This window comes from Hyla sarda, chromosome 8, assembly GCF_029499605.1.
Source record: "Hyla sarda isolate aHylSar1 chromosome 8, aHylSar1.hap1, whole genome shotgun sequence".
NCBI classification, from domain to species: domain Eukaryota; kingdom Metazoa; phylum Chordata; class Amphibia; order Anura; family Hylidae; genus Hyla; species Hyla sarda.
In genome coordinates this window covers 228,597,273-228,610,894 of record NC_079196.1, presented here as the reverse complement: position 1 = coordinate 228,610,894, position 13,622 = coordinate 228,597,273, and the positions used below count along the sequence as shown (strand labels likewise).

General features: G+C 51.1%; 1 protein-coding gene and 1 long non-coding RNA gene across 5 annotated transcripts in view; one reads left to right on the top strand and one right to left on the bottom strand.

Moving 5' to 3' along the window:
* LOC130283981 (up-regulator of cell proliferation-like) overlaps window positions 1-13,622 on the top strand; it is a 50,973-nt gene that overhangs the window by 18,654 nt on the left and 18,697 nt on the right. For 3 of the 4 annotated variants that reach the window (XM_056533828.1, XM_056533831.1, XM_056533830.1), the window contains 2 exons: window positions 12,036-12,173; window positions 13,032-13,160. In XM_056533828.1, coding sequence (XP_056389803.1) covers window positions 12,036-12,173; window positions 13,032-13,160 — 267 coding nt within the window. Of the gene's footprint in view, window positions 1-5,014; window positions 5,070-12,035; window positions 12,174-13,031; window positions 13,161-13,622 lie in introns of those variants that run through there. The other variant, XM_056533832.1, reaches the window with a different exon arrangement.
* The window catches only part of LOC130283998 (uncharacterized), a 38,453-nt gene that overhangs the window by 12,542 nt on the left and 12,289 nt on the right, over window positions 1-13,622 (bottom strand). The gene's annotated exons all lie outside the window — the stretch shown is intronic.

The following is a 13,622-nucleotide window of genomic DNA, read 5'->3' as shown; positions in this document are numbered from 1 at the left end:
ATGAGACCAGGACATTTTCTCTCCTCGCTCTGTGTCTATGAGACCAGGACATGTCCTCTCCTCGCTCTGTGTCTATGAGACCAGGACATTTCCTCTCTGCTCTGTGGCTATGAGACCAAAACATGTCCTCTCTCTGCTCTTAGTTTAGCACACCCGAACATGCTGTCATATAAAACTCCATCACATACTTGATGAATCTGGCATCCTTATTTACTGTTGGTCATTATGACTTGTCTGGTACGACACCGTTTGAGTGAAGTGTAAACCTCACAATCATCTTCAGATTCATTGGGTTGTGGATCAGTGTAAATTTCATATGATGTTTTGACATTAATTTACAGAAACAAATAAAGAAGAATTACGAGATACGAGATTGTGTCCAGAAGAAAAAGATACAATGATTCCTGATTGTCACGATTCGGCTGGCAGGAGGTGGATCCTCTGTGCCAGAGAGGGATTGGCGTGGACCGTGCTAGTGGACCGGTTCTAAGCTGCTACTGGTTTTCACCAGAGCCCGCCGCAAAGCGGGATGGTCTTGCAGCGGCGGTAGCAACCAGGTCGTATCCACTAGCAACGGCTCAACCTCTCTGACTGCTGAAGATAGGCGCGGTACAAGGGAGTAGACAAGAGCAAGGTCGGATGTAGCAGAAGGTCGGGGCAGGCAGCAAGGATCGTAGTCAGGGGCAACGGCAGGAGGTCTGGAACACAGGCTAGGAACACACTGGGAAACGCTTTCACTGGCACGATGGCAACAAGATCCGGCCAGGAAGGGAAGGGGAAGTGAGGTTATATAGGGAAGTGCACAGGTGAATACACTAATTAAACCAACTGCGCCAATCAGCGGCGCAGTGGCCCTTTAAATCGTAGAGACCCGGCGCGCGCGCGCCCTAAGGAGCGGGGCCGCGCGCGCCGGGACAGGACCGACGGAGAGCGAGTCAGGTACGGGAGCCGGGGTGCGCATCGCGAGCGGGCGCCACCCGCATCGCGAATCGCATCCCGGCTGGAAGAGGTATCGCAGCACACCCGGTCAGCAGGTCTGACCGGGGCGCTGCGATTGCGAGGATGTTGCGAGCGCTCCGGGGAGGAGCGGGGACCCGGAGCACTCGGCGTAACAGTACCCCCCCCCTTGGGTCTCCCCCTCTTCTTGGAGCCTGAGAACCTGAGGACCAGACTTTTGTCTAGGATATTGTCCTCAGGTTCCCAGGATCTCTCTTCAAGACCACAGCCCTTCCAATCTACCAAAAAAAATCTTTTTCCTTTGACCGTCTTGGAGGCCAATATCTCCTTTACGGAGAAGATGTCAGAAGAACCGGAAACAGGAGTGACCCCATCTGAGAATCCCGAGACGTTGGCGTGGAGAAACGAAGGTCTTCCCTGGAGGAGTTTGCCTGATGGAGGCTGGGGAAGTGGAGATCAGACAGTCAGGAGGAATGATGTGTTGCGGAGAGACCTCTGCTTCCGAGGCATCCGAGGAACGAGAGAGGGCATCGGCCCTAATGTTCTTGTCGGCAGGGCGAAAATGAATTTCAAAGTTAAAACGGGCAAAGAACAACGACCACCTGGCCTGGCGAGGGTTCAGCCGTTGGGCAGACTGGAGATAGGAGAGATTCTTGTGATCGGTGTAAATGATAACTGGAAATTTTGATCCCTCCAGCAGATGTCTCCATTCCTAAAGTGCCAATTTAATGGCCAGTAGTTCTCGATCCCCGATGGAGTAGTTTCTCTCCGCCGGAGAGAAGGTCCTAGAAAAAAACCCACAAGTAACAGCATGCCCGGAAGAATTTTTTTGTAGAAGGACCGCTCCAGCTCCCACTGAGGAGGCATCTACCTCCAATAGGAAGGGTTTAGATGGGTCAGGTCTGGAGAGCACGGGAGCAGAAGAAAAGGCAGACTTGAGCCGTTTAAATGCGTCTTCCGCTTGGGGAGACCAGGACTTGGGATTGGCATTTTTCTTGGTTAAAGCCACGATAGGAGCTACAATGGTGGAAAAGTGTGGAATAAATTGTCTGTAATAATTGGCGAACCCCAAAAAACGTTGGATAGCACGGAGTCCGGAGGGGCGTGGCCAATCCAAGACGGCAGAGAGTTTATCCGGGTCCATTTGTAATCCCTGGCCAGAGACCAAGTATCCTAGGAAAGGAAGAGATTGACATTCAAACAGACATTTCTCCATTTTGGCATAAAGTTGATTGTCTCGAAGTCTCTGAAGAACCATGCGGACATGCTGGCGGTGTTCTTCTAAGTTGGCAGAAAAAATCAGAATATCGTCCAGATACACAACAACACAGGAATATAAGAGATCACGAAAAATTTCATTAACAAAGTCTTGGAAGACGGCAGGGGCGTTGCACAGGCCAAAGGGCATGACCAGATACTCAAAGTGTCCATCTCTGGTGTTAAATGCAGTTTTCCATTCGTCCCCCTCCCTGATGCGGATGAGATTATAAGCACCTCTTAAGTCCAGTTTGGTAAAGATGTGGGCACCTTGAAGGCGATCAAAGAGTTCTGAGATAAGAGGTAGAGGGTAGCGGTTCTTTACCGTGATTTTATTAAGTCCGCGGTAATCAATGCAAGGACGCAGGGAGCCATCTTTTTTGGACACAAAAAAAAATCCAGCTCCGGCAGGAGAGGAGGATTTGCGGATAAACCCCTTTTTTAAATTTTCCTGGATGTATTCAGACATAGCAAGAGTCTCTGGAGCGGACAGAGGATAAATTCTGCCCCGGGGTAGAGTAGTGCCCGGGAGGAGGTCAATAGGACAGTCATAAGGCCTGTGAGGAGGTAAAGTCTCAGCTTGCTTTTTGCAAAATACGTCAGCATAGTCCATATAAGCCTTAGGGAGACCGGTTACAGGGGGAACCACAGGGTCACGGCAGGGAGTACTGGGAACCGGTTTAAGACAGTCCTTGAAACAAGAAGTACCCCAGCTCTTGATTTCTCCTGTGGACCAATCAAGGGTTGGGGAATGGCGTTGAAGCCACGGTAATCCAAGGAGAATTTCGGAAGTGCAATTGGAGAGGACCAAAAACTAAATTTTTTCGTGATGAGGTCCGATGCACATTAGGAGGGGTTCCGTGCGGTAACGCACGGTACAGTCCAATCTTTGATTGTTAACACAATTGATGTAGAGGGGTCTGGCGAGACTGGTCACCGGGATGTTGAACCTGTTGATGAGAGAGGTCAAAATAAAATTTCCTGCAGATCCGGAGTCCAAGAAGGCCATAGTAGAGAAGGAGAAGATGGAGGAAGATATCCGCACAGGCACAGTAAGGCGTGGAGAAGCAGAGTAGACATCAAGAACTGTCTCCCCTTTGTGCGGAGTCAGCGTACGTCTTTCCAGGCGGGGAGGACGGATAGGACAATCCTTCAGGAAGTGTTCGGTACCGGCACAGTACAGGCAAAGATTCTCCATGCGGCGTCGTGTCCTCTCTTGAGGTGTCAAGCGAGACCGGTCAACTTGCATAGCCTCCACGGCGGGAGGCACAGGAACGGATTGCAGAGGACCAGAGGAGAGAGGAGCCGGGGAGAAAAAACGCCTTGTGCGAACAAAGTCCATATCCTGGCGGAGCTCCTGACGCCTTTCGGAAAAACGCATGTCAATGCGAGTGGCTAGATGAATGAGTTCATGCAGGTTAGCAGGAATTTCTCGTGCGGCCAGAACATCTTTAATGTTGCTGGATAGGCCTTTTTTAAAGGTCGCGCAGAGGGCCTCATTATTCCAGGATAATTCGGAAGCAAGAGTACGGAATTGGATGGCGTACTCTCCAACGGAAGAATTACCCTGGACCAGGTTCAGCAGGGCAGTCTCAGCAGAAGAGGCTCGGGCAGGTTCCTCAAAGACACTTCGAATTTCCGAGAAGAAGGAGTGTACAGAGGCAGTGACGGGGTCATTGCGGTCCCAGAGCGGTGTGGCCCATGACAGAGCTTTCCCAGACAGAAGGCTGACTACGAAAGCCACCTTAGACCTTTCAGTAGGAAACTGGTCCGACATCATCTCCAAGTGCAGGGAACATTGCGAAAGAAAGCCACGGCAAAACTTAGAGTCCCCATCAAATTTATCCGGCAAGGATAGTCGTAGGCCGGAAGCGGCCACTCGCTGCGGAGGAGGTGCAGGAGCTGGCGGAGGAGATGATTGCTGAAGCTGTGGTAGTAGCTGCTGTAGCATCATGGTCAGTTGAGACAGCTGGTGGCCTTGTTGCGCTATCTGTTGCGACTGCTGGGCGACCACCGTGGTGAGGTCGGCGACAACTGGCAGTGGAACTTCAGCGGGATCCATGGCCGGATCTACTGTCACGATTCGGCTGGCAGGAGGTGGATCCTCTGTGCCAGAGAGGGATTGGCGTGGACCGTGCTAGTGGACCGGTTCTAAGCTGCTACTGGTTTTCACCAGAGCCCGCCGCAAAGCGGGATGGTCTTGCAGCGGCGGTAGCAACCAGGTCGTATCCACTAGCAACGGCTCAACCTCTCTGACTGCTGAAGATAGGCGCGGTACAAGGGAGTAGACAAGAGCAAGGTCGGGCGTAGCAGAAGGTCGGGGCAGGCAGCAAGGATCGTAGTCAGGGGCAACGGCAGGAGGTCTGGAACACAGGCTAGGAACACACTGGGAAACGCTTTCACTGGCACGATGGCAACAAGATCCGGCCAGGAAGGGAAGGGGAAGTGAGGTATACATAGGGAAGTGCACAGGTGAATACACTAATTAAACCAACTGCGCCAATCAGTGGCGCAGTGGCCCTTTAAATCGTAGAGACCCGGCGCGCGCGCGCCCTAAGGAGCGGGGCCGCGCGCGCCGGGACAGGACCGACGGAGAGCGAGTCAGGTACGGGAGCCGGGGTGCGCATCGCGAGCGGGCGCCACCCGCATCGCGAATCGTATCCCGGCTGGAAGAGGTATCGCAGCGCACCCGGTCAGCAGGTCTGACCGGGGCGCTGCGATTGCGAGGATGTTGCGAGCGCTCCCGGGAGGAGCGGGGACCCGGAGCGCTTGGCGTAACACTGATGATCATGGATACACATCTCCAGAAAGAACAAAATCCTCAGAAGATGTCACAGTCAATGGAGAACATACAGGTGGGACCTCACCATCACTTCTGTTATCTCTTATTGTCCATTGTTCTGAAGCGTTATCATTCGAAAAGATGTGAAAGTTTATTTTATTTCCATCATACAGGCATTGGAACTCACTAAATAAACTTTTGTAACATTTATTTAATGTGATAATAAAGGTCCTTTTACATGGGGCTATTATAGTGTGGATGAGCGTTCGTAGCCTCTGCATTCATTACATGGTCTAGAACAGTGTTTCTCAAGCGCGGTCCTCAAGTCCCCCCAACAGGTCATGTTTTCAGGATTTTCTTGGTCTTTCACAGGTGATATAATTGTGGTGATACCTGATGCACTGACCAGAATTATATAACCCGTGAAAGACTAAGGCTGGGTTCACATATGTACGGTGTCTAGCACAGTTTCTGTCAGGATGCCGGCTGGCAGGAGGTGGATCCTCTGTGCCAGAGAGGGATTGGCGTGGACCGTGCTAGTGGACCGGTTCTAAGTCACTACTGGTTTTCACCAGAGCCCGCCGCAAAGCGGGATGGTCTTGCTGCGGCGGTAGTGACCAGGTCGTATCCACTAGCAACGGCTCAACCTCTCTGGCTGCTGAAGATAGGCGCGGTACAAGGGAGTAGACAGAAGCAAGGTCGGACGTAGCAGAAGGTCGGGGGCAGGCGGCAAGGTTCGTAGTCAGGGTGGATAGCAGAAGTACTGGTACACAGGCTTAGGACACACAAAACGCTTTCACTGGCACAAGGCAACAAGATCCGGCGAGGGAGTGAATGAGAGGAGGTCAGATATAGTCAGGGACCAGGTGGAAGCCAATTAAGCTAATTGGGCCAGGCACCAATCATTGGTGCACTGGCCCTTTAAGTCTCAGGGAGCTGGCGCGCGCGCGCCCTAGAGAGCGGAGCCGCGCGCGCCAGCACATGACAGCAGGGGACGGGAACGGGTAAGTGACCTGGGATGCGATTCGCGAGCGGGCGCGTCCCGCTGTGCGAATCTCATCCCCAACGGCCATGACAGTGCAGCGCTCCCGGTCAGCGGGACTGACCGGGGAGCTGCAGGGAGAAAGACGCCGTGAGCGCTCCGGGGAGGAGCGGGGACCCGGAGCGCTAGGCGTAACAGTTTCCCTCTTGCGTGCACCGGAGGGAAACTGATGCTTATACTGATCCCCTTCATTTGAATGGGACAGTTCACCAGGACATGTCCTCTCCCCGCTCTGTGTCCATGAGACCAGGACATGTCCTCTCCTCGCTCTGTGTCTATGAGACCAGGACATGTCCTCTCCTCGCTCTGTGTCTATGAGACCAGGACATGTCCCCTCCTCGCTCTGTGTCTATGAGACCAGGACATGTCCTCTCCTCGCTCTGTGTCTATAAGACCAGGACATGTCCTCTCCTTGCTCTGTGTCTATGAGACCAGGACATGTCCCCTCCTCGCTCTGTGTCTATGAGACCAGGACATGTCCTCTCCTCGCTCTGTGTCTATAAGACCAGGACATGTCCTCTCCTTGCTCTGTGTCTATGAGACCAGGACATGTCCTCTCCCTGCTCTGTGTCTTTGAGACCAGGACATGTCTTCTCCCCGCTCTGTGTCCATCAGACCAGGACATGTCCTCTCCTTGCTCTGTGTCCATCAGACCAGGACATGTCCTCTCCTCGCTCTGTGTCTATGAGACCAGGACATGTCCTCTCCCCGCTCTGTTTCTATGAGACCAAGACATGTCCTCTCCCTGCTCTGTGTCTATGAGACCAGGACATGTCCTCTCCCTGCTCTGTGTCTATGAGACCAGGACATGTCCTCTCCTCTCCTCGCTCTGTGTCTATGAGACCTGGACATGTCCCCTCCCCTCTCTGTATCTATGATACCAGGACATGTCCCCTCCCCGCTCTGTGTCTATAAGACCAGGACATGTCCTCTCCTCGCTCTGTGTCTATGAGACCAGGACATGTCCTCTCCTCGCTCTGTGTCTATGAGACCAGGACATGTCCTCTCCCCGCTCTGTGTCTATGAGACCAGGACATGTCCTCTCCCCACTGTTTCTATGAGACCAGGACATTTCCTCTCCTTGCTCTGTGTCTATAAGACCAGGACATGTCCTCTCCCCACTGTTTCTATGAGACCAGGACATTTCCTCTCCCCGCTCTGTGTCTTTGAGACCAGGACATGTCCTCTCCCCACTCTGTGTCTATAAGACCAGGACATGTCCTCTCCCCACTGTTTCTATGAGACCAGGACATTTCCTCTCCCCGCTCTGTTTCTATGAGACCAGGACATGTCCTCTCCCTGCTCTGTGTCTATGAGACCAGGACATGTCCTCTCCTTGTTCTGTGTCTATAAGACCAGGACATGTCCTCTCCCTGCTCTGTGTCTATGAGACCAGGACATGTCCTCTCCTTGTTCTGTGTCTATAAGACCAGGACATGTCCTCTCCCCGCTCTGTGTCTATGAGACCAGGACATGTCTTCTCCTCGCTCTGTGTCTATAAGACCAGGACATGTTCTCTCCCCGCTCTGTGTCTATGAGACCAGGACATGTCCTCTCCCTGCTCTGTGTCTATAAGACCGGGACATTTCCTCTACTCTCTCTGTGTCTATAAGACCAGGACATGTCCTCTCCCCGCTCTGTTTCTATGAGACCAGGACATGTCCTCTCCCCACTGTTTCTATGAGACCAGGACATTTCCTCTCCCCGCTCTGTGTCTTTGAGACCAGGACATGTCCTCTCCTCGCTCTGTGTCTATGAGACCAGGACATGTCCTCTCCCCGCTCTGTGTCTATAAGACCAGGACATGTCCTCTCCTCGCTCTGTGTCTATGAGACCAGGACATGTCCTCTCCTCGCTCTGTGTCTATGAGACCAGGACATGTCCTCTCCCCGCTCTGTGTCTATGAGACCAGGACATGTCCTCTCCCCACTCTGTGTCTATAAGACCAGGACATTTCCTCTCCCCGCTGTTTCTATGAGACCAGGACATTTCCTCTCCCCGCTCTGTGTCTTTGAGACCAGGACATGTCCTCTCCCCACTCTGTGTCTAAAAGACCAGGACATGTCCTCTCCCCACTGTTTCTATGAGACCAGGACATTTCCTCTCCCCGCTCTGTTTCTATGAGACCAGGACATGTCCTCTCCTTGTTCTGTGTCTATAAGACCAGGACATGTCCTCTCCCTGCTCTGTGTCTATGAGACCAGGACATGTCCTCTCCTTGTTCTGTGTCTATAAGACCAGGACATGTCCTCTCCCTGCTCTGTGTCTATGAGACCAGGACATGTCTTCTCCTCGCTCTGTGTCTATAAGACCAGGACATGTTCTCTCCCCGCTCTGTGTCTATGAGACCAGGACATGTCCTCTCCCCGCTCTGTGTCTATGAGACCGGGACATTTCCTCTACTCGCTCTGTGTCTATAAGACCAGAACATGTCCTCTCCTCGCTCTGTGTCTATGAGACCAGGACATGTCCTCTCCTCGCTCTGTGTCTATGAGACCAGGACATGTCCCCTCCTCGCTCTGTGTCTATGAGACCAGGACATGTCCTCTCCTCGCTCTGTGTCTATAAGACCAGGACATGTCCTCTCCTTGCTCTGTGTCTATGAGACCAGGACATGTCCTCTCCCTGCTCTGTGTCTTTGAGACCAGGACATGTCCTCTCCCCGCTCTGTGTCCATCAGACCAGGACATGTCCTCTCCTTGCTCTGTGTCCATCAGACCAGGACATGTCCTCTCCTCGCTCTGTGTCTATGAGACCAGGACATGTCCTCTCCCCGCTCTGTTTCTATGAGACCAAGACATGTCCTCTCCCTGCTCTGTGTCTATGAGACCAGGACATGTCCTCTCCCTGCTCTGTGTCTATGAGACCAGGACATGTCCTCTCCTCTCCTCGCTCTGTGTCTATGAGACCTGGACATGTCCCCTCCCCTCTCTGTATCTATGATACCAGGACATGTCCCCTCCCCGCTCTGTGTCTATAAGACCAGGACATGTCCTCTCCTCGCTCTGTGTCTATGAGACCAGGACATGTCCTCTCCTCGCTCTGTGTCTATGAGACCAGGACATGTCCTCTCCCCGCTCTGTGTCTATGAGACCAGGACATGTCCTCTCCCCACTGTTTCTATGAGACCAGGACATTTCCTCTCCCCGCTCTGTGTCTATAAGACCAGGACATGTCCTCTCCCCACTGTTTCTATGAGACCAGGACATTTCCTCTCCCCGCTCTGTGTCTTTGAGACCAGGACATGTCCTCTCCCCACTCTGTGTCTATAAGACCAGGACATGTCCTCTCCCCACTGTTTCTATGAGACCAGGACATTTCCTCTCCCCGCTCTGTTTCTATGAGACCAGGGCATGTCCTCTCCCTGCTCTGTGTCTATGAGACCAGGACATGTCCTCTCCTTGTTCTGTGTCTATAAGACCAGGACATGTCCTCTCCCTGCTCTGTGTCTATGAGACCAGGACATGTCCTCTCCTTGTTCTGTGTCTATAAGACCAGGACATGTCCTCTCCCCGCTCTGTGTCTATGAGACCAGGACATGTCTTCTCCTCGCTCTGTGTCTATAAGACCAGGACATGTTCTCTCCCCGCTCTGTGTCTATGAGACCAGGACATGTCCTCTCCCTGCTCTGTGTCTATAAGACCGGGACATTTCCTCTACTCGCTCTGTGTCTATAAGACCAGGACATGTCCTCTCCCCGCTCTGTTTCTATGAGACCAGGACATGTCTTCTCCCCACTGTTTCTATGAGACCAGGACATTTCCTCTCCCCGCTCTGTGTCTTTGAGACCAGGACATGTCCTCTCCTCGCTCTGTGTCTATGAGACCAGGACATGTCCTCTCCCCGCTCTGTGTCTATAAGGCCAGGACATGTCCTCTCCTCGCTCTGTGTCTATGAGACCAGGACATGTCCTCTCCTCGCTCTGTGTCTATGAGACCAGGACATGTCCTCTCCCCGCTCTGTGTCTATGAGACCAGGACATGTCCTCTCCCCACTCTGTGTCTATAAGACCAGGACATGTCCTCTCCTTGTTCTGTGTCTATAAGACCAGGACATGTCCTCTCCCTGCTCTGTGTCTATGAGACCAGGACATGTCCTCTCCTTGTTCTGTGTCTATAAGACCAGGACATGTCCTCTCCCCGCTCTGTGTCTATGAGACCAGGACATTTCCTCTCCCCGCTCTGTGTCTATAAGACCAGGACATGTCCTCTCCCCACTGTTTCTATGAGACCAGGACATTTCCTCTCCCCGCTCTGTGTCTTTGAGACCAGGACATGTCCTCTCCCCACTCTGTGTCTATAAGACCAGGACATGTCCTCTCCCCACTGTTTCTATGAGACCAGGACATTTCCTCTCCCCGCTCTGTTTCTATGAGACCAGGGCATGTCCTCTCCCTGCTCTGTGTCTATGAGACCAGGACATGTCCTCTCCTTGTTCTGTGTCTATAAGACCAGGACATGTCCTCTCCCTGCTCTGTGTCTATGAGACCAGGACATGTCCTCTCCTTGTTCTGTGTCTATAAGACCAGGACATGTCCTCTCCCCGCTCTGTGTCTATGAGACCAGGACATGTCTTCTCCTCGCTCTGTGTCTATAAGACCAGGACATGTTCTCTCCCCGCTCTGTGTCTATGAGACCAGGACATGTCCTCTCCCTGCTCTGTGTCTATAAGACCGGGACATTTCCTCTACTCGCTCTGTGTCTATAAGACCAGGACATGTCCTCTCCCCGCTCTGTTTCTATGAGACCAGGACATGTCCTCTCCCCACTGTTTCTATGAGACCAGGACATTTCCTCTCCCCGCTCTGTGTCTTTGAGACCAGGACATGTCCTCTCCTCGCTCTGTGTCTATGAGACCAGGACATGTCCTCTCCCCGCTCTGTGTCTATAAGGCCAGGACATGTCCTCTCCTCGCTCTGTGTCTATGAGACCAGGACATGTCCTCTCCTCGCTCTGTGTCTATGAGACCAGGACATGTCCTCTCCCCGCTCTGTGTCTATGAGACCAGGACATGTCCTCTCCCCACTCTGTGTCTATAAGACCAGGACATGTCCTCTCCTTGTTCTGTGTCTATAAGACCAGGACATGTCCTCTCCCTGCTCTGTGTCTATGAGACCAGGACATGTCCTCTCCTTGTTCTGTGTCTATAAGACCAGGACATGTCCTCTCCCTGCTCTGTGTCTATGAGACCAGGACATGTCTTCTCCTCGCTCTGTGTCTATAAGACCAGGACATGTTCTCTCCCCGCTCTGTGTCTATGAGACCAGGACATGTCCTCTCCCCGCTCTGTGTCTATGAGACCGGGACATTTCCTCTACTCGCTCTGTGTCTATAAGACCAGGAGATGTCCTCTCCCCGCTCTGTTTCTATGAGACCAGGACATGTCCTCTCCCCACTGTTTCTATGAGACCAGGACATTTCCTCTCCCCGCTCTGTGTCTTTGAGACCAGGACATGTTCTCTCCCCGCTCTGTTTCTATGAGACCAGGACATGTCCTCTCCTTGTTCTGTGTCTATAAGACCAGGACATGTCCTCTCCCCGCTCTGTTTCTATGAGACCAGGACGTGTCCTCTCCTTGTTCTGTGTCTATGAGACCAGGACATGTCCTCTCTCTGTGTCCATGAGACCAGGACATGTCCTCTCCTCGCTCTGTGTCTATGAGACCAGGACATTTTCTCTCCTCACTCTGTGTCTATGAGACCAGGACATGTCCTCTCCCCGCTCTGTGTCTATAAGACCAGGACATGTCCTCTCTGCTCTGTGGCTATGAGACCAAAACATGTCCTCTCTCTGCTCTTAGTTTAGCACACCCGAACATGCTGTCATATAAAGCTCCATCACATACTAGATGAATCTGGCATCCTTATTTACTGTTGGTCATTATGACTTGTCTGGTACGACACCATTTGAGTGAAGTGTAAACCTCACAATCGTCTTCAGATTCATTGGGTTGTTGATCAGTGTAAATTTCATATGATGTTTTGACATTAATTTACAGAAACAAATAAAGAAGAATTACGAGATATGAGATTGTGTCCAGAAGAAAAAGATACAATGATTCCTGATGATCATGGATACACATCTCCAGAAAGAACAAAATCCTCAGAAGATGTCACAGTCAATGGAGAACATACAGGTGGGACCTCACCATCACTTCTGTTATCTCTTATTGTCCATTGTTCTGAAGCGTTATCATTCGAAAAGATGTGAAAGTTTATTTTATTTCCATCATGCAGGCATTGGAACTCACTAAATAAACTTTTGTAACATTTATTTAATGTGATAATAAAGGTCCTTTTACATGGGGCTATTATAGTGCGGATGAGCGTTCGTAGCCTCAGCATTCATTACATGGTCTAGAACAGTGTTTCTCAAGCGCGGTCCTCAAGTCCCCCCAACAGGTCATGTTTTCAGGATTTTCTTGGTCTTTCAAAGGTGATATAATTGTGGTGATACCTGATGCACTGACCAGAATTATATAACCCGTGAAAGACTAAGGCTGGGTTCACATATGTCCGGTGTCTAGCACAGTTTCCCTCTTGCGTGCATCGGAGGGAAACTGATGCTTATACTGATCCCATTCATTTGAATGGGACAGTTCACAATCATCCAGTGTCTCAATTTTGATGCAGCTTGATGCATTCCCCTGTCCGTTGCCCAGAAACAATGGACGCCGGATGCCATACAACTGATGACAAGTTGTCATCAGTTGTGGCATCAGTTGCATCGAGATTTAGGCTGCCAGACACCGGACATATGTGAACCCAGCCTAAGGAAATCCTGAAAACATGACCTGTTGGGGGCACTTGAGAACTGCAATTGGGAAACACTGCTCTAGATTATTCCATTTATTGGCTTTTACTACTGAATTGATTACCCGACAATTGAGTACATGCAGTGAGTATACTAAACCCGCCATACAGTGCTCTGATCTAACCTAACCCACTATACCCAGATAATATATTAAGTGATTCTCTGTTTTATTTTTTCTCAGGTACAAATGTTCTGTGTAAACCAACACAAGATGCCCAAAAAATTGTTCCCCCTGCCCCTAATACGCATTTTGTATCTATTGATGTTCAACCAGGACATGATGATTCTTGTGGAATCTCTCAAGAAAAAGGTGAGAAATAATGCAATAGCCATTAGAATTAGTTAACCGAGAAGCAAATCTCTGTATCCCCTGGGAAGAAGATGACTGGTGCCACCAGAACATACAGGTGTTTTTTTTCCCCATAACATGCCTGCCTCCTCCCTTCTCTCCCAGCCTACATGATTGGTGTACAGGGCTTGGCTTCCATCACTGAGCCTTGTTTGTCAATCAGTTGAAGCAGAGAGGGGTGGAGGGAGGAGGCAGGCATGCCGAGGCCTGGCACAATCTCTTGACACTTGAATTCTGAGCATGACCTGCAGCTGCCAATTAAAAAAAAAAAATCAAAATTTTTTAGAATTTTTAACATTGGCAAAACATGATGCAAAATTGGGTATTGTTTTAATTGTGCCGACCTAAGGTATCAAGATAACCTGTTGGTTTGCCTGCACGATGTCCACTCTCTGCTCTTTATAAAACCAAGATATTCTGTAG